At 45.8% G+C, this 17,260-nt stretch overlaps 2 protein-coding genes across 4 annotated transcripts in view; both read right to left on the bottom strand.

Moving 5' to 3' along the window:
* The window catches only part of celsr2 (cadherin, EGF LAG seven-pass G-type receptor 2), a 71,756-nt gene extending 65,283 nt beyond the window's left edge, over window positions 1-6,473 (bottom strand). Inside the window, 1 exon segment of the mRNA XM_042089224.1 lies at window positions 2,630-6,473. Within this exon segment, the coding sequence (XP_041945158.1) occupies window positions 2,630-6,209 (3,580 nt within the window). The 5' untranslated portion in view covers window positions 6,210-6,473.
* A 2,856-nt stretch (window positions 6,474-9,329) lies between these two features.
* Window positions 9,330-17,260, bottom strand: part of capzb (capping actin protein of muscle Z-line subunit beta) — a 16,263-nt gene continuing 8,332 nt past the window's right edge. Inside the window, exons 5-10 of one of the 3 annotated variants that reach the window (XM_042088521.1) lie at window positions 16,060-16,201; window positions 15,545-15,661; window positions 13,731-13,796; window positions 12,681-12,757; window positions 11,524-11,625; window positions 10,794-10,928 (exon numbers count right to left, since the gene is read on the bottom strand). In XM_042088521.1, the coding sequence (XP_041944455.1) occupies window positions 11,532-11,625; window positions 12,681-12,757; window positions 13,731-13,796; window positions 15,545-15,661; window positions 16,060-16,201 (496 nt within the window). In that variant the 3' untranslated portion in view covers window positions 10,794-10,928; window positions 11,524-11,531. Of the gene's footprint in view, window positions 10,929-11,508; window positions 11,626-12,680; window positions 12,758-13,730; window positions 13,797-15,544; window positions 15,662-16,059; window positions 16,202-17,260 lie in introns of those variants that run through there. The other 2 variants (XM_042088522.1, XM_042088520.1) reach the window with 2 other exon arrangements.

Below are 17,260 nucleotides of genomic sequence, written 5' to 3'. Positions count from 1 at the left end.
TTGCATTGTGAGTGGACTGTGTGAAGTGAGCAAGGGGGTGTTATATAACAGAACAGAACAGAAAAGAGCAGTCAGGTGAGAAGAAGCATCTGGGACAGCAATCTGGGTGGGGGTGGGGGTGGGGGTGCTTCAAGCATGAGTTGGAACATGAAAAACATCTACACACTACAGCACATACACATCTGTTAGTTTGGCTCTGCTGACTGACTCCACAGCCAGCTCGACTCCCAGCAGCACGTGTGTTATTACTCGTGTGTGTGCATATTCAGTTTGTTATACAGAACCCCCCCCCCCCCACACACACACACACACACACACACCTCTTAGCTACTCTCTATTCATATCTCTCTCTCTCTCTTTTGTCGTCTCTCACAGTTTTTAATACTTCTCTCCCCCTCCCCCACTTTCAGCTCCTCTCTTTCTTAATCCTTCCTTTCTTATATCCCATCTCACCTATTTATACCTCCCTCATTTTTCTCCTCCCTCATTTTTCTCCCCCCTCTTTCTTCTATGCGTCTCATTTTTCTTTCTTGCCCTCGCTCTCTGACACACACTCAGCAGGTGCAGAATCATGCTCTGAAGAGTCCGGCTTTTTAATTGGTCTAGACTGGCCCACAGCTGTTCCCCTCCTATCCTTCCCCATACCCCCCCCCCACCCCCACCCATCCCAGGATTCAGCAGAAGCCCCCCAAGCCGTGGAGATCGATCTGGCAGCTTTGTGTCTGCTCCAAGAAGAGGACAGCCCCTTTCATCCGTCACCAGGGGACCTTCTTCCATCTTAAAGGGACTCATGGGACACCTGACCATAAACAACAACAAAAAAAAATACAAGGCGTTGCCATGGCACAGCGCCATGGCGATGATCCAGCAGAGGTAACGAACCCCAGGACAACAAGAGTGGGGAGGGGTGGAGGGAAAAAAATAAAAATCATCGGCATTACCATTACGATTATGTCCCTCTCCCATCATATTTCCTTGTCAGTACAACCCCCAACTCCAAGTCCTTAAACCAACAATGATATTCTAAAGAGATGAGCAATGTAGCCTCTCTCCTTGTGCTCTTAATATCAGCTGCTAAAGCTTCTTACAAAGAGGTAAAATGTAGATAAGGCTGCTGGATGGGCCTGTAAGTGTTCAAGGTCACAGATGAGGACAGCCTCATATGACTCAGTGACTCATAATAACATAGGCAGACACAAACAGAAACCGCCGCTCTACCAGTTCAGTCACATTTTTCTGCAAAGAATCAAATCTGTTATTTGCTACGTCAACCGAGAATTTATTGGCTGCTTAAATCTAATAAAATGACTAGAGTACACAGAACAATTGAATCCCCCCCCCCCAAAGTCTTGGCTCTGTTTAGACAGCAACATCAGGTCTGATATAAAAAAAAAACATTAGCCTCCATGTTTGGGGTTATATTTGGGCTAAACAGATTTTGTGTGATAGATGAGAAGGGCAATTAACTTATCTGAAAAGTGTCAGTGACGTGAATACGGTGTTAAAAGCTCAATCTGACACAGCTCTCAGGACTATTGATTGTACAATTCATCCATTTCCAGGCAGTCTTCCTGGAATACACATTTACAGTGTTTACAAATTTGCCAATAATATATGGGAGGGAAAACTAAAACCATCCAGGCAAAGATCCAGGCAATCCAGGTAAACATTATTTCACCTGAAGTGACCACTACCCTTTCCTGTTGTGCCAAAACATTGCATGAGTGTGATTCTGTTTGACAGAAAAAAACAACCCTCTCTAGCATCTCCCAAAGGTCCCAGCAATCCTGCAACAAGCATTACACCCACACAAACTGCCATTTAAATTCATGACAGCACATTGATCACAATCAAGTCACTGTGGCACCATGCACGGCCTAACAAGATGACAAATGACAGGGAGTGACAGAGGGGGCAGCGCTCCCCGGTAACCCAAACGCAACATTTCCGCAACCAACGTCTTCATAAATCTGTCCACCTCTGCAAGCAGCAGAGGGATGACTAATCCCACGTATTAACCACACCGTTGCATCTACTGAGCACACATATCAGCCTCATTCTTTGAATGTTAATTATTCCTCTTCATGTTTAATATAGAAGCTTTGAGCACTGCCGGGCAGAGTGTGGAGCGGCTCCTACATTAAACATTTCATGAGGACCTCTTCAAAGCAACAGCAATCCGTGAGTGTTAGGCGTATAGAAAAATGTCTCTAATCTCAAAAGCACAAAGCAGGTGACCAGATATGGTGTGGTTCTGTTCTGTGGTTCCACACCAGATCCAGGACCAGATACGGTGTGGTTCTGTTCTGTGGTTTCACACCAGATCTGGTCCTGGTTCTGTTCAGGACCAGATCTTTTCCAGATTTGAATAATTAACAAATGAGACCTTGACTTATGACCTTAAGAGTTTAGTCATGGTGCAATATTTTAAAGAACTTTTATACTTGTTTTCAGATTGCACTGGACTTGTAGGTTGTAGGACAAAACATTCAAAAACTATCAAATTTCTTCTAAATACTGAATAAGGTTAAGGGTTGAAAGTGAAGTCTGTCAGGGAGATCACTTTTATAATCTTAAAACAATGAAGAGGTCTAAGAAGATGTAAGAATAAAAAAAGCCATTCACTCACCTGAGACTGCAATCCTCATGGAAGCCTCCAGGGGTCTGTTGTTGTCAAGGTCACGGCTCAGCCGAATCTCTCCAGTGCTCTGGTTGAGCAAGACCAGATTTAACTCATTTCCAGCCTCAAAGCTGTAATGCAGCTGGTCCGACACATCCGGGTCGAAAGCCGGGATCCGGCCAATCACACCTGTGGGGAAGCTGTTGGACTTGTCCGTCACATAGTTGTTGAAGATGATCTGGAAGTTTTTGAGGACGGGGACGTTGTCGTTCTTGTCAATGAGCTTGATGTGGACCGTGGCTCGGCTCACCAGTGGGGCAGAGGTGGCCTGGACCACGATCACATACTCAGAGCGGACCTCGTAGTCCAGGTCCATCAGCGCAGTGAGTTCCCCAGAGAAGATGTCCAGCTGGAACACCTCAGGGATGTTGCCCTCCACAATCTGGTACATGATCTGAGCGTTGCTCCCCTCATCGGGGTCCGAGGCTGATATGTGGGCGACCACCAGCCCAATGGGGCTGTTCTCTTCCACCAAGATGTCAAACTCGTCTTTCTCAAACACGGGAGGGTTATCGTTCACGTCCAGGATTGTCACCTGGATGTCCACGGGTGTTTTGAGAGCCGGCACTCCTTTATCCACCGCGTAAGCCTGCAGGTTGTAAATCGGCATGTTTTCACGGTCAAGGCGTCGCAGCGTGCGGACAATCCCAGAGGTGGACTCAATGATGAAGTCACCATCACCATCTTCACCACCTTGGAAGGTGTAGAACACGCGTCCGTTGAGCCCAGAGTCGCGGTCTGTGGCGGACACCTGGACCACGCTGGTGAACACCGGCACGTCCTCCATCACCGAGCCCGTGTAGCGATCTCGGATGAAACGCGGGGAGTTATCGTTTACGTCGCTCACTAAGATCTCCAAGTAGGTTGTGTCGGACTTCTGTGGGATGCCATTGTCCCGGGCTGTGATGGCCAGCGTGTAGGACAACTGGTCTTCATAGTCCAGCTCCATTTGCGTTGTAACCGCTCCCGTGTCGGGGTCGATGTTGAACTGCGGGATGCTGTCGTCCATGAAGTAAGTGATTCGTGCGTTCTCCCCAGTATCCTCGTCTGTGGCACTAATCACCACCACGGTGGTCCCAACGGGTCGGTCCTCGTTGATGTTCACAGTGTAGTGGGAGCTCTGAAACACTGGCCGGTGCGTGTTGGCGTCAGTCACGTTGATGTAGACCTTGGTGGTGTCAAATCGTGTGCCGTCTGAGGCAGTGACGCTTAGCACGTACTGTCGTTCGAGCTTGTAGTCCAGCGGCAAAGCCAGCGTGATGAGACCACCACCGCTCTGGCTCGTGATGGAGAACCGGTTGCGCGTGTTACCACTAGAGATCTGGTAGGTCACCACGCTATTGATGTCCTGGTCCACGGCCGACACGGTCACCACGCTTGTCCCCACAGCAGCGTCCTCATTCAGACGCATGTAGTAGGCCTTCTGCGTGAACTCTGGATTGTTGTCGTTCACGTCGAGAATGGTCATGCTGATGCTGGCCGAGGAGGACATGATGGGTGTCCCATGGTCACGAGCCTCGACGCCGAAGTTATAGAAGTCCACACTCTCTCGGTCGAGCTCGGCCGCCACCACAATCCAGCCTGTGCTGTTGTTGATGGTGAAGGGGAAGTTGGGGGTGGTCTCCACCAGGCGGTAATCCAGACGCGAGTTGTCCCCAGAGTCGGCGTCTACTGCCTGGATATGGATGACTGAGTAGCCCACCGGGACATTCTCCAGCACGGTGGCCTGGAAGGGGGTGCTCACGAAAATGGGTGCGTTGTCATTGACGTCGAGCACCTGCACCGTGACCAGACCGCTGATGTTGGAGAGCGGGGGGCGACCGCCGTCCTGCGCACGGATGCGGAGTGTGTATTCCTTGTTGGCCTCGTAGTCCAGCTGGCTTACAAGGTCCATCTTGCCACTCTGGGCGTCGATGTAGAACTGGCCTCGCGTGTTACCGCTCATGATGCTGAAGTGGACCACCGCGTTGCTACCCTTGTCCTGGTCCGTGGCGGTCACCTGGAGGATCTCTGTGTTGGGCGCCAGGTCTTCAGGCACCTGCACCACGTATCGCTTTTCGCTAAACTGAGGTGCATTGTCATTTTCGTCCTCCACCACGATATGTACGGTTGCCGTAGCACTGCGTGGGCCTGGCTCCTGACCTTGGTCATTGGCCTCTACCAGAAGCATGTAGGCATCAACAGATTCGCGGTCTACAGGGCCCTTGGTACGAATCACCCCTGAGCGTGAGTCGATCTCAAATACGTCATTGGTGCCGTTGCTGTTGATCACGTGGTAGAAGATGTTTCCGTTGACAGGTGCATCTCCATCAGTGGCACGCACAGTCAGAACCTCATAGCCAATCTCCAAGTTTTCACGCACACTCTCTTTGTAGTCCTGCTGTTCAAAGACAGGGTCGTGGTCATTCGTGTCGCTCACTGTTATAGTCAGTGTTGCCATTGCTGTGCGCCTTGGTGTGCCATGGTCCACTGCAGTCACTCGAAACACATGCGTGTCCTTGGTCTCCCTATCCAGTATCTCAACCGTGGAAACGATCCCACTGACAGAGTCAACGGCAAAAAGATTGTTGGAGCGGCTGTCGAACAGAGCCTCAATGAAGTAATCCAGTCTGCCTGCCTCCCCCTCATCAGGGTCCACAGCTTTCAAAACAATCACAGGAGTGCCAGCTGGCTTGTTTTCTGGCACTGACACCTGGTACATGGGTGGCTGAAACTGTGGGCTACTGTTGACATTCCGCTTCCTTCTGCTTATTAGACCAGAGTCCGACAGGGCCGCTCTCTTTAGCAGCTTCTCCAGATAGCCTTGCCTGAAAGAGCCCTGTCCCACACGCCAGTGCACGGAGATGTCATAGGCATTCTCATGCCTCCGTTTCAACACGCTCTCGGCGGCGCCCTTACCGCGTCTGTTACAGCGCAGGTCAAACTCCAACAAAGTTTCGTGTTTAAAGCATATACCCCGTGAAACAAATAATTGTCCATCAGAAAGGTAAAAATCCGAACTCGCAGTAACATTGCAGCCCACATTGCTGGAGGTCAGAGAACCGGGCAATAGATCCCATACAGAGAAAATATAAGTGCCAGCCTTATAGCACTCGGGCTGATGGCTATTGACATTTAACAAACTTATCACATCAAGGTCCCATTTCGTTTTACGCTTGTGTTTGTTTAAACAGTTTCTGCCGTGAACATGCACATTATACTCCGTAGTTAAAAGGTGCCTGAAACCGGGGACGTGACTCACACAATCCGCAACAGTATACACAGAGAAAGGGTTTGAAAGGAACAAGTCACAATGCAAAGCACCCGAAACGGACACAATGCCCGCCGCCTCATCAGTTTCAATGAAGGGCTTTGTGAATTTCGGAGCTATTACCTGGTCCAAAGTGCAAGCCCCACTCTGTTCCACACTTGAAATGACGGTCCCCGGTTCCGCATCCTCGTTGATGTGTACAATGTAGCCATTCGCCAGGGAGATTACTTTGCACAACCCGAAAATAACAAACAACAAATCCCACTTTATGACGAACATATCGCTTCTCAGTTCTGTTCTTTGGGACTCCGGTCTATGAAATTGCGCCAGCCTTCCTTTAAACTTTCCGTCTCGTAGTTCCCTTTTGTTGCGGCGTATCCATGCTTCCACTACTCCACAGTAGCTAATCCAGCAGAATTGTGAGAAACCGCAGTCTCCTTGCCAGAGCCACACACATATACATACACACACACACACACACTCTCCTCTACCACGCCGACACCTTCACTCTGTTGGCGTGAATGATTAAAATGGCTCCGACTAGTGCTGCGCCTTGAGGCTTCTCATTACCATAAACCTGTTCAAATAGTGAGAGGGGGGAGAGGGGGTGGGGTGGGACATAGCCTATGGATAACGACAGGATACCATATTACAAGGGAAACTCAACTGTGAACGACCACTTGTTTTAGCAGTCTACCTTTACAAGGGGTCAATGGGCTTCTTTGTTGTTGTTGTTGTTGTTTTGTTTTTTTTGGGACAGGGGAAAAGATTTGTCTGGTTCGTTCCAAAATTACTTGCCAATTAAATTAGCCTACCATTGAGGTTTAGTTTGCAGGTGAACTTAATAGGCTACAGTATGGGAATACATTGCTTTTTTTTGGATGGATTTAATTTGTACAGACCATTTTAAATTTGATTTAGTCGATTTTAATTTTTTTCTCGCCAAGCAACCACATTACCGTAACCATAAGAATCCACTTCTGTGCTCCAAAACACTTTAACCACTCTTGGACGCCCGCAGTCTCTGTGCTGTTGCTTTTCAGCTCCTCCTCATAAAAGTGGATGGAGAAGGGGATCGTAAATCTTACTAGACATTCTTCATTTAAATATCACTAAAAGCAGCCAGGCCAGTAGATCCAGCGGACAGCCAACAATCCCGTCATTTGACAAAGAGGAGTCATGCTGAGAGCATTTTCTACATCTTGAATGAGAAAAGGCTTTGCTCCTCAGCAGGGTCATCGGTGCAATGTAAACTGAAGTCGACGCACATCACACTCTAAAGTTTAAATATCAATTATCATCTTTCACTACTTTAAAGGGTAACATATTTTGTCCTAAACTGCAGTATGTATAGACTAATCATAGCCTTTTGTGACACTGTAATTCATTACAGTAACAGTAGGCTAATAGACTCACTAGGCCTATCGGTACCAAAATAAAAACATTTTGCACACCAACTGCCTCAGATTGCATCAGTGTTTTTCAGCGCAAAAGAAGATTAAGCCAAGCAGCCGAAATACGATCCGCATGTGGACCCGATCTGCGAGGTCCAGACTCCTGTCCGTCCCTTTGCTGCCCCCTGCTGTCCATATCATGCCATAGCTGCCACAGTAGTTCAGGTGTGCAGACAGAGAGCAAGCAGGGTGGAAACAGCTATGGGCAATTCCACGGAAAATTGACTTTTTGTCACATCCATAACGCCAGTGAAATGCCTTGGCATTTGTATGATGTGAATGATATTCCTTTTTTGTGCATTTTTTCTCATGTACATTCTTCAGCCAAAAATAGCAAATGCTAAAATTTCATGTAATCATTCACGTCATACCATACCATCACATTTTATTGGCGTTATGGATGTTACAAAAAACTTAATTTTCCATGGAATTGCCCCTTTGCACTGTTACGTCAGAAGCAAGCAGATCTGCATCTATGCAAGTTCGAAAGCCCCACACTTCACAGCCTTTATGCAGTGTAGCCTACTAAGAAAAGTCGACCACCGAAACATTGTAAAAGGGAAATCAGGTCTCATGTGTTCGTTTGGCAGTCACCCAGGTTTTAGCGGGCTGACAATCTGGTTTACCACCAATGCCGACTGTTGCAAAGCGACCAGACATGTAGCCTAGCCCAGGGATTCCCAAACCTTTTCCCCAAATACCACTAGGTTCTGGCCAAGGACACCCTTGATGTGTTATTAAATCTATTGAAAATGATACGGTAAATGTAAAAATATATTAAGCTAATCCTAATAATTATTTTAGCCACAAACACTTCGCGATGGAGTATACAGTGTGTAAAATTGCATTTGGGGCTTTCTGCTATATGAGAGCTATCACGCTACAATTATTCCCAGTCATTATCATGGAAAATATAATGTTCAGATATGCGACAAATTATTATAATGGCATTGTATAACAACCCTCATAGTAATAGGTATATTTAAACATTTTCAAATGTATTTGTTTTTGCTTTTATTTTTCCTTCCAACTTGCTGTGGCCCCCCTGGCACCCCCTTGTGGCCCTTGGCCCCCACTTTGAAAACCACTGGCCTAGTCTAGGCCTACTGCACGTTTGATTAGGGATGGGCTATTTATTTAAAATATTCATTTTTATTCATTCATTTACACAACATATTTCAAACACAGTGGTCATCATGCTTCGGATATTAAACTTAGAAATGAAAAAATACAAGGATAATTGAAATTCATATCATATAAAAATACAGAGTAGGCCTAACATAAAAATGGGCTTCATAAGAATGATTATCTATTTATATGGTCTTCATAAGAATATAGCGGTGTGCCTTTCTCCATGTTAGTTTAAGCCTAAATGGAATATGAGTGACTTCTCTGTTCCAGTGTTAAAGACATTTTTTATTGTTGTTTGATTGTGTATTGTTCAGGATTGTCATGTCATTTGGCCTTGAAAATATTATACAAATACAACTTCACGTTACAATTTCAGTATTTTATATATCATATCTAAATATATTTTTGCATTTGCTACACAATGCATTTCTATGCCAGCCTGACACATGGTTCTCATGTCCCAGTTCTTTGCCCTTGAAAGTTCAGTTAGCACCTCTACTGAACTGAGAACAAATGTACACATTTAGCAGAGGTTGTTGCACAACCCACATTTGAAAAGTTTATTAGTTTAATGTAGCAACCTGAACCATGGACTCTGCTTGGTGTTACCTTCATCTACAGTCTGATGTTTAGGAAAATTGAAACAATTTAATAGCAATGGACTAGATTGTTACTATGGACAGTTTTATGTTATGTTATGAATAACATTAACACAGCAGTCGATTTCAAAAATCCCATGACGGGATGTTTCCAGGAAGAAACTGTGCTCCACACACATTTATGCAGTTACACAAATGTGGTACACACACACACATTTAGCATTTTACAGTTTTTTATTGTTGCTGGAGGCTCTAATACAACATGAATCATAAGCTTTACAAAAAAAAAAAAAAAAAAAAAAAAAAAATTTGACAACATATGATAAATCCACCAGCCCCACACCCAACCCCCACCCAAAAGAACAAACAGCCAAGAAGCTTCCGGACAAGACTCCGAGACAGAAAACAAGACCCTAGACCAGAGAAAAGAGAGAGAGAGAGAAAAAGATAGGGACACAAACTGATGTGGTAGTACACAGTAAGAGAGGGGGGGGGGGGGGCAATCCACAGTACACTTCACCTTTCCTCCCTCATTTCAGTCAAGCCATGTTTGCAAGGTCATAGGGTCACTTTCAAGGTCAACCATCTCTCCTCCCACACCCCCAGACCCAACTCCTTGTGCACATGCCCAGTTCACTCGAACCTCCGTACACTAACACCATACACTCACACTGGTATGGGATAGCGGGAGTTGTGAGGTATACCAACCATCGATTGCAACAATAATAATAATAATAATAATAATATTAAAAATAATAATTGTTGTAATGATAATACAAATCTAGCATGACCCTCTTAATAACCTTTGTTACAGTACATCTTTCTTTAGGAGCAACAGTTCTTTAGGAGCAACAGTTATATTTCATACAGATATAGGAGGTTGGGGCTTTATCAGAAATTATACCAGTGAAAAAACAAAAAAAACAACAAAAAAACGTTTCCATCTGATGTTGGGAGGCATGTGTGGAATTCGGCTAAGATCGGCAAAGTTGTTACCAGGATCGTCCTCTCAAGGTGTAGGGGTCCTAAATCTGTGGGCCTTAGTGATGCTACAGAGGTAAGGCTAGTCACACACGCACACATACACAAGTGTGTGTGTCTGCATGTATCTGTCGCTGTGTGTCTGCGTGTCTGTATGTATGTGTGTGTGTGTGTGTGAGCGAGAGAGCTGAAGGGAGTGCACAAGCCACTCTCATTCTGCAATGTGTTCATTAACCGTCATAATACTATCAGAATATTATTAAACTTAACATCAGAGAAAGAGAGAGAGAAAGAGAGAGAAACAAAGATGGAGAGAAACGAGAGAGTGGTGAATGGCTTCAATGAGAATGATGATGCCTCAACAAAGAAAAACACAAATAAGAAAAAAAAAATAAAAATACAAAGCTAAGCGTTTTCTCCTTTTTTCCTTTTCCAAGAGTGCAGCACTGAGACAGGTGGTGAGAGGGACCAACAGAGACGGACAAGAAAACAAACAAACAAAAAACAAAAAAACAAAAAACAAAATCAAAACAAAAACAAACAGAAAAAAGAAGGTGTAGCAAGAGTGAGGTGAGGAGATTTTGTGTAAGAGAGAGACAGGGAGAGAAAGACGGAGATGGAGAGAGAGAGCTAGAGAGAGAGAGAGAGAGAGAGAGAGAGAGAGAGAGAGAGAGAGAGAGAGAGAGAGAGAGAGAGAGAGACAGAGAGAGAGAGAGAGAGACAGAGAGAGAGGACTACAGCATGTCTAACTTTGCTGCTTGCGTTTGAGCGCCTCCATAAGGTCATTCCTCAGGGACTCTTGCTTGGACTTATCCGCCAGGGTCTGGACACTCCTGTGAGGAAAGACAAATGGACAGATTCAACAACAAGTAAAAAACAAAGAGAAAAACTAAAGGAAAACCACAGCAATGAAATAAGGGTTGGTTGCTTGTTAGGACATGGGGAATGTCACCACACATGTTTCATAACCTTCTCCATCTCAAATCAGGGAAACAGGATGGGCCGGGTTAGAATTACACATCGTACACACATACACCACGCTTGTTCGAAAATGAGCTGCACTTTTAACAGCCGGCTTCACATGCAGTTAACAACTGTTACACTCTGACATTCGGCTGTTATGTTATACTCAATTTCCCAGGGTGCATTGGGGATGCAAGTGTTAAAAGTTCACTCTGGCACACTGCCTATGCACAGTAACATAAGCAGACATAATATGTCTGTTTATGCATGCATGCAATCTCTCTCTTTCACACACACACACAACACGTTTACTTCTCTCTCTCTTTGACACACACACTCTCTCTCTCACACACACACACACACACACACACACACACACAAAGCACGTTTACTTCTCTCTCTCTCTTTGACACACACACACACATGCACACAGACCCCTGCACACTGCTGGCCAGAGCCCTATACCTCCTGCCCTAGTCAATGTAGATCTGGCGCTGGGTGAGGACCTGAGAGAGCTCTCTCTGGAGCTGCCGGTACTTTTGGTTATCAGGCAAAGACTCAATAGATCTGGAGGAGAGGAGGAGTGGAGAGGAGGAGTGGAGAGGAGGAGGAGAGAAGGGGGAGGAGAGAGGAAAGAAAGAACAGAGGGAGGGAGTCCAATAAGAGAGTGAATAAACGAGAGAAGAACAGAAGGGTGGCAGAGAGATGAAGAGGAGAAGGAGGAGAGAGTCAAAAGAAAGAGGGGGAAAAGCAAGAGGAGTGGAGGATGGGAGGAGAGGGGAGGGAGAGAGAGGTGAACAAAAAGGCATGTGTGCATGGGGACTAAAAGGTAAAAAGCACAGACACCAAAGGGAACAAAATGGAGAGATAACATTGAGTAAGAATGACAATAATGAATGAGTAAGGGGAATGGAGAAGCAGAGAGGGAGAGCACTAAGGGCAGAGAGAGAGAGAGAGATAAAGAGAGAGAGACAAAGAGAGAGAGAGAGACAGATTGAGAGAGAGAGAGAGAGAGAGACAGAGAGAGGCATGATAAAAGAAGAAAATCGAATCAGGAGATGAAAGCACAGAGGAGAGGAGAGACGCAACCCAAACAACACAGGGTGTCACATGACAGAATGAGAACGCAGGGGGAAAAAAAAGGAAGTTTGGAGCGAGAGGATCCCCCACAGAGATTACACAACTCAGCCAAAAATCACTCTCCTCTGGCCAAACCATGATGGGAGAGAAAAAGACCTCTCCAAAATATGTCTCTATGTAGTAACCTCAAAATCCATCAAAAGCACAAGAATTTGGCTGTACCACTTCAAAGTTTAGGAAAACATCTTAAGTCACTGTGGTATTTTCTACATAGACCTCTCTGCTCTCCACTATGTGGCAGTCAACATGAATCTCTTTATTCCCTGAACCCATGTTGCTTGCCCACTTCTCAGACAATCCCTGGTAATATGGCGACAAACAGATGTTGCCCTTCCAGACAAATGCCCCTTTGCAGATCTGCTCAGGCATGTGCCTGTGGGCAACTGGGGATGATGTAAGAGCCGTAATGATGTAAGAGAAGTCCTCGCAGGTGTGGCAGACAGTCGGCTTGTTTTTGTGGCGAGTGTGTGGCTCTGCCGTACCTTAGGCCGTTGACGATGTCCTTGGTCTTGCCAAAGTAGATCTCGTTCAGAGTGGAGCGGATCTTATTCTCCATGTCCTGTGTAGTGAGTGAGGGAGGGAGGGGGAGAGGGGGAGAGGAGAGAGAGAGAGAGGAGAGAGAGAGAGAGAGAGAGAGAGAGAGAGAGAGAAAGAGAAAAAGAGAGAGAGAGAGAGAAAAAGAGAGAGAGAGAGAGAGAGAGAAAAAGAGAGAGAGAGAGAGAGAGCAGGGGGGTGAGAAAAAGAGAAACAGAAAGGTAAACTGAAATGGTCTGGTCTGATACATACACAAATATAAGAATCAGCCCAGGCACTCTGACCACACACACACACACACACACACACACACACACACACACACACACACACACACACACACACACACACACACAGAGAAACCATTCACACATTAGCAACCCTCTCTCGAGTGCGACAACTCTGTGAAACCAGAGAGGTTAACACACACATCCCATCCCACCGCACCGCACCCAACCCGACCGCACCTCCCTCCGCCCCCATCTGTAAACCTCATAAAGTATGAAACACATGCAGAGCGGAGGCCTTCATTTTTAATTGGAGTCTTGTGTTAACGTTTAGGGCAGGACGTGAAGGAGAGGGCGGCTGGAGGGGGGGTTTACTAGAGCGGGGGCAGCTGGGGCAGTGGAACATTCTCTCTACACAGGGACCAGAGATGTGTTAAGAGGCAGACAGGTTGGGAAGGTTGGGGAGGGGGGTTGGGTCCATAAACAACATGCAGGTGTGTGTGTGTGTGTGTGGTGTGCGTGTACTGCATTTGTGTGTATGGAATAATACACACAATAAGTACATAATTAGTACATAAGGTGTGTGTGTTTGTGTGTGTCTGGGCAAGCCAGGCAGTGAGAGTAATTTGCTTTTGCGTGACAGAGACAGAAACAGCAGAGGAGAGACGTATACGACAGAGGGAAGAGGGAAGAGGGAAGAGGGAAGAGGGGGAGGCTGCACTCAGAGTAGTTTACGAGCCGACCAGAGTAGCCAAAGACAAACGGTCTCACCTCCACTAGGCGTCCGATGTTGGCGATGTGGGGGGAGGACTCGCTGACCGTCTCGTCTTTCTCCATCTGATAATCAACAGCGAAGCGCACAGATCAGTACAGGAGGAGGAGGGAGAAACAGAAAGAGAGAGTAGAGAGAGAGAGAGAGAGAGAGTAGAGAGAGAGAGAGAGAGAGAGAGAGAAAGAGAGAGACACCACTAGAGGTATAAACTAATCCAAAGCCATGTGTTTCGACTAATCACCTTCACCCTTGCTGATCAATTCTCTCAATTTCACTTGCTGATCAAACCACAGCAAATAATGAGAATCCCTGTTCTTCCCTGTTAAGAATTGTTTTTCTTACTAAAATCCATACATTTCATAATGAAGTCCAAGGTGCAGACACGTCATGAATCACCAAATGTACATTCTCAAAAAGACACACCAACGGTATACAATTGCAGTCTAGTATTTAGGTAAAACAACATTGTTAGCCAAATGACAACTACGCAACGGGGGGTTGAGTTAAAGGTCTTGAGTGAGTTTGGCATTTGTGTTTTGGTCCCTCCGTGACACATGCCCATGGGCAACACCAGCTGTGTGTGAGAAGTCGTGGAATGCCACCGAAAAATCACTTTGCTCAAAAAGGCAACGCCTGCCATTATTGCACTACATGCGTGTAACCTACCAAGTGTCCTCACTAATAAAAAAAGAGAGAGAGAAAAAAATCTCTCCCAAATAAGGGGATTAGAGGTTTAAGTACAACAATATTCATGCAAGACCATTTATGGCACTGTTTTATGGCTTGTTTTTTTTCTTTAGTAGGTCAGATGGTTTTTAACGGCAGTGGAGCGTTACAAGCAGATGACCCCGTTTGTGCACCATGATGCAACTGTCAGCTATGCTCACTGCATGCACATATGCATGAGCGCACAAAGTCCACTAGCCATTCTACTTCTATAAACCTGCTTAAAAAGCAGATTTAAACAAGACTTAAAGATGTATACATAGTACAACTGAAACCATGACCCTGATATTCTACTCATGACACTGTACATATTGTTGAAATATCTGTCATCCAGATGGCTCAGGGCATGCTATGCTGCTACACTCAAGAGCGGAGATCCATCAATCACGATATTCCTTCAGCAAAAGTCTCCTTCAGGGCAAAAGTTGAGGTGAAGAATTTCCTGCCATTGACAAACACGTCTCACACCCCCACGCTTTAATTTCAATACAGACAACATTTGCAGGGCAAACACATGACCTGGCCCCTGAAGGAGAACTCTGGCAGATTACAATAGAGTAAGGCGAGGATCACATTAGCCAGCAGCAACCGGCAGCGGCAAACGTAACGCAACGCTCAGACCATAATAAGTTTTGTCTCGTTCCTAAGCAACACAAACGTGTCTGTCAATTGAATACGCCCGCGTTGCGCTTTGAAAGTTGAACCAAGTTCATTAATTCATTAATCCAGTGTCTCCTTTCACCTGAGAAGAACCTGTGAAAATGGTCCTGATTTGTATTGCTTACAAAACTTACTTTTAATGCTATTCTAATGTTAACTACACTTACTCTCAATTGTTATTCTAATGTTATTTGGATAACACCCCACCCCCCACCCAAGTCATTCCAGAATTCCAGTGAATGGAAAAGGTCAGAGTCTTTCTTTCCAGAGGATTGGTGTGGTTAATACTTTCAAATCTCTGTTTATTCGATCTTCACGGCTCCGTGAAAAGGTCACACGAATTGAATCATCCAATGGGACTTTTGGTGAACAGCACTGATTGCACGATTGTGTTTGTGCCTAAAAAGGAAAAAACGGTGGTGCCTACTTGTCTGGTCAGACTGCCCCCCAGGTTCATGGTGCCGGAGCCGGTCTTGGTCGTCTGCAACCACAGCATCACAGTGGAGGTCAGCTTGTAGTGGGCCGTGCGTCCACTAGACTTCTCCTGTGGTCAGAACACACACACACACACACACACACACACACAGATATAACAAGTCAAGTCAAGTCAAGTCGGCTTTTATTGTCAATTTCTTTACATGCACTGGTCATACAAAGAATTGAAATTTCGTTTCTTACTTTCCCATGCAGACATAGACATACTTTAAATACAGACATAGACATACTATAGACATAGCCATAGACAATAAACATTAAATTAAAGTGCAAGACTGAAATAATCCGGTTGAGTGGCGGATTACAAAGCCACATACAAAGCAGAAACATGGACACTTTTTTCCCCATTCACATTTTCTTATGTCCATTACAATTACAATTTTTCTCTCTCGATCCCTCCTTCCCTCCCTCCCTCTATCTGTCTTCCTCCCGCTCTCATTCCCTCACCTGCACCTCCACCACATGGATGGAGTCCCAGCATCCCTTGATTTTCTTGGAGCCGTCTCCGGCCTTCTTGATGAGGATGACCCCGGCAAACCCATGGTCCAGGTCCCAGAGGTACACCGAGGAGACGCCCCCCTCAAAGTACCTGGAGCATTCAAACACAAAGTACGCGAGTCATGCTCATGTGCCGGAAAACACCACGTTACTGAAGGAGAAAGCGGCCTTAGTGAGTGTCTGTTCAACACATCAACAAACATGGGTGATCAGTGACGGGTCTGTGTAGTGTACACATGCATACATGTATATGTTGAAAAGTTTATAGGAATGATGCTTAAACTACTGGTTGATGTTGTGAAGCATATTAGTGTTAGTAATTCACCCGTCTAATCAACTAACCAACACTGCAATTCCTCAGGGTGGCGTTTTGTGGTATGGAATAGTGTGGTGTGGTATAGTGTGGTGTGGTATGGTATAGTGTGGTGCGGTATGGTATAGTGTGGTATAGTGTGGTGTGGTAAAGTGTGGTATAGTGTGGTGTGTGTGTGGTATATTGTGGTATAGTGTGGTGTGGTAAAGTGTGGTATAGTGTGGTGTGTGTGTGGTATATTGTGGTATAGTGTGGTGTGGTATAGTGTGGTGTGGTGTGGTGTGGTATAGTGTAGTGTGTTATAGTGTGTTATAGTGTGGTGTGGTGTGGAATAGTGTAGTGTGGTGCTGTGTGGTATAATGTGGTGGGGTGGTGTAGTGTAGTGTGGTATAATGTGGTGGGGTGGTATAGTGTAGTGTGGTGTTGTGTGGTGGTATAGTGTAGTGTGGTGTTGTGTGGTGTGGTATAATGTGGTGGGGTGGTATAGTGTTGTGGGGTGGTATAGTGTAGTGTGGTGTGGTATAGTGTAGTGTGGTGTGGTGTGGTATAGTGTAGTGTGGTATAGTGTGGTATAGTGTGGTGGGGTGTGGTATAGTGTAGTGTGGTGGGGTGTGGTATAGTGTAGTGTAGTGTGGTGGGGTGTGGTATAGTGTAGTGTGGTGTTGTGTGGTATAGTGTGGTGGGGTGTGGTATAGTGTGGTGTGGTGGGGTGTGGTATAGTGTAGTGGGGTGTTGTGTGGTATAGTGTGGTGGGGTGTGGTATAGTGTGGTGTGGTGGGGTGTGGTATAGTGTAGTGTGGTGGGGTGGTATAGTGTGGTGTTGTGTGGTATAGTGTG

Source organism: Alosa sapidissima, chromosome 4 (genome assembly GCF_018492685.1).
Source record: "Alosa sapidissima isolate fAloSap1 chromosome 4, fAloSap1.pri, whole genome shotgun sequence".
Classification (NCBI taxonomy): domain Eukaryota; kingdom Metazoa; phylum Chordata; class Actinopteri; order Clupeiformes; family Clupeidae; genus Alosa; species Alosa sapidissima.
This window is presented reverse-complemented; position numbering and strand designations above follow the sequence as displayed.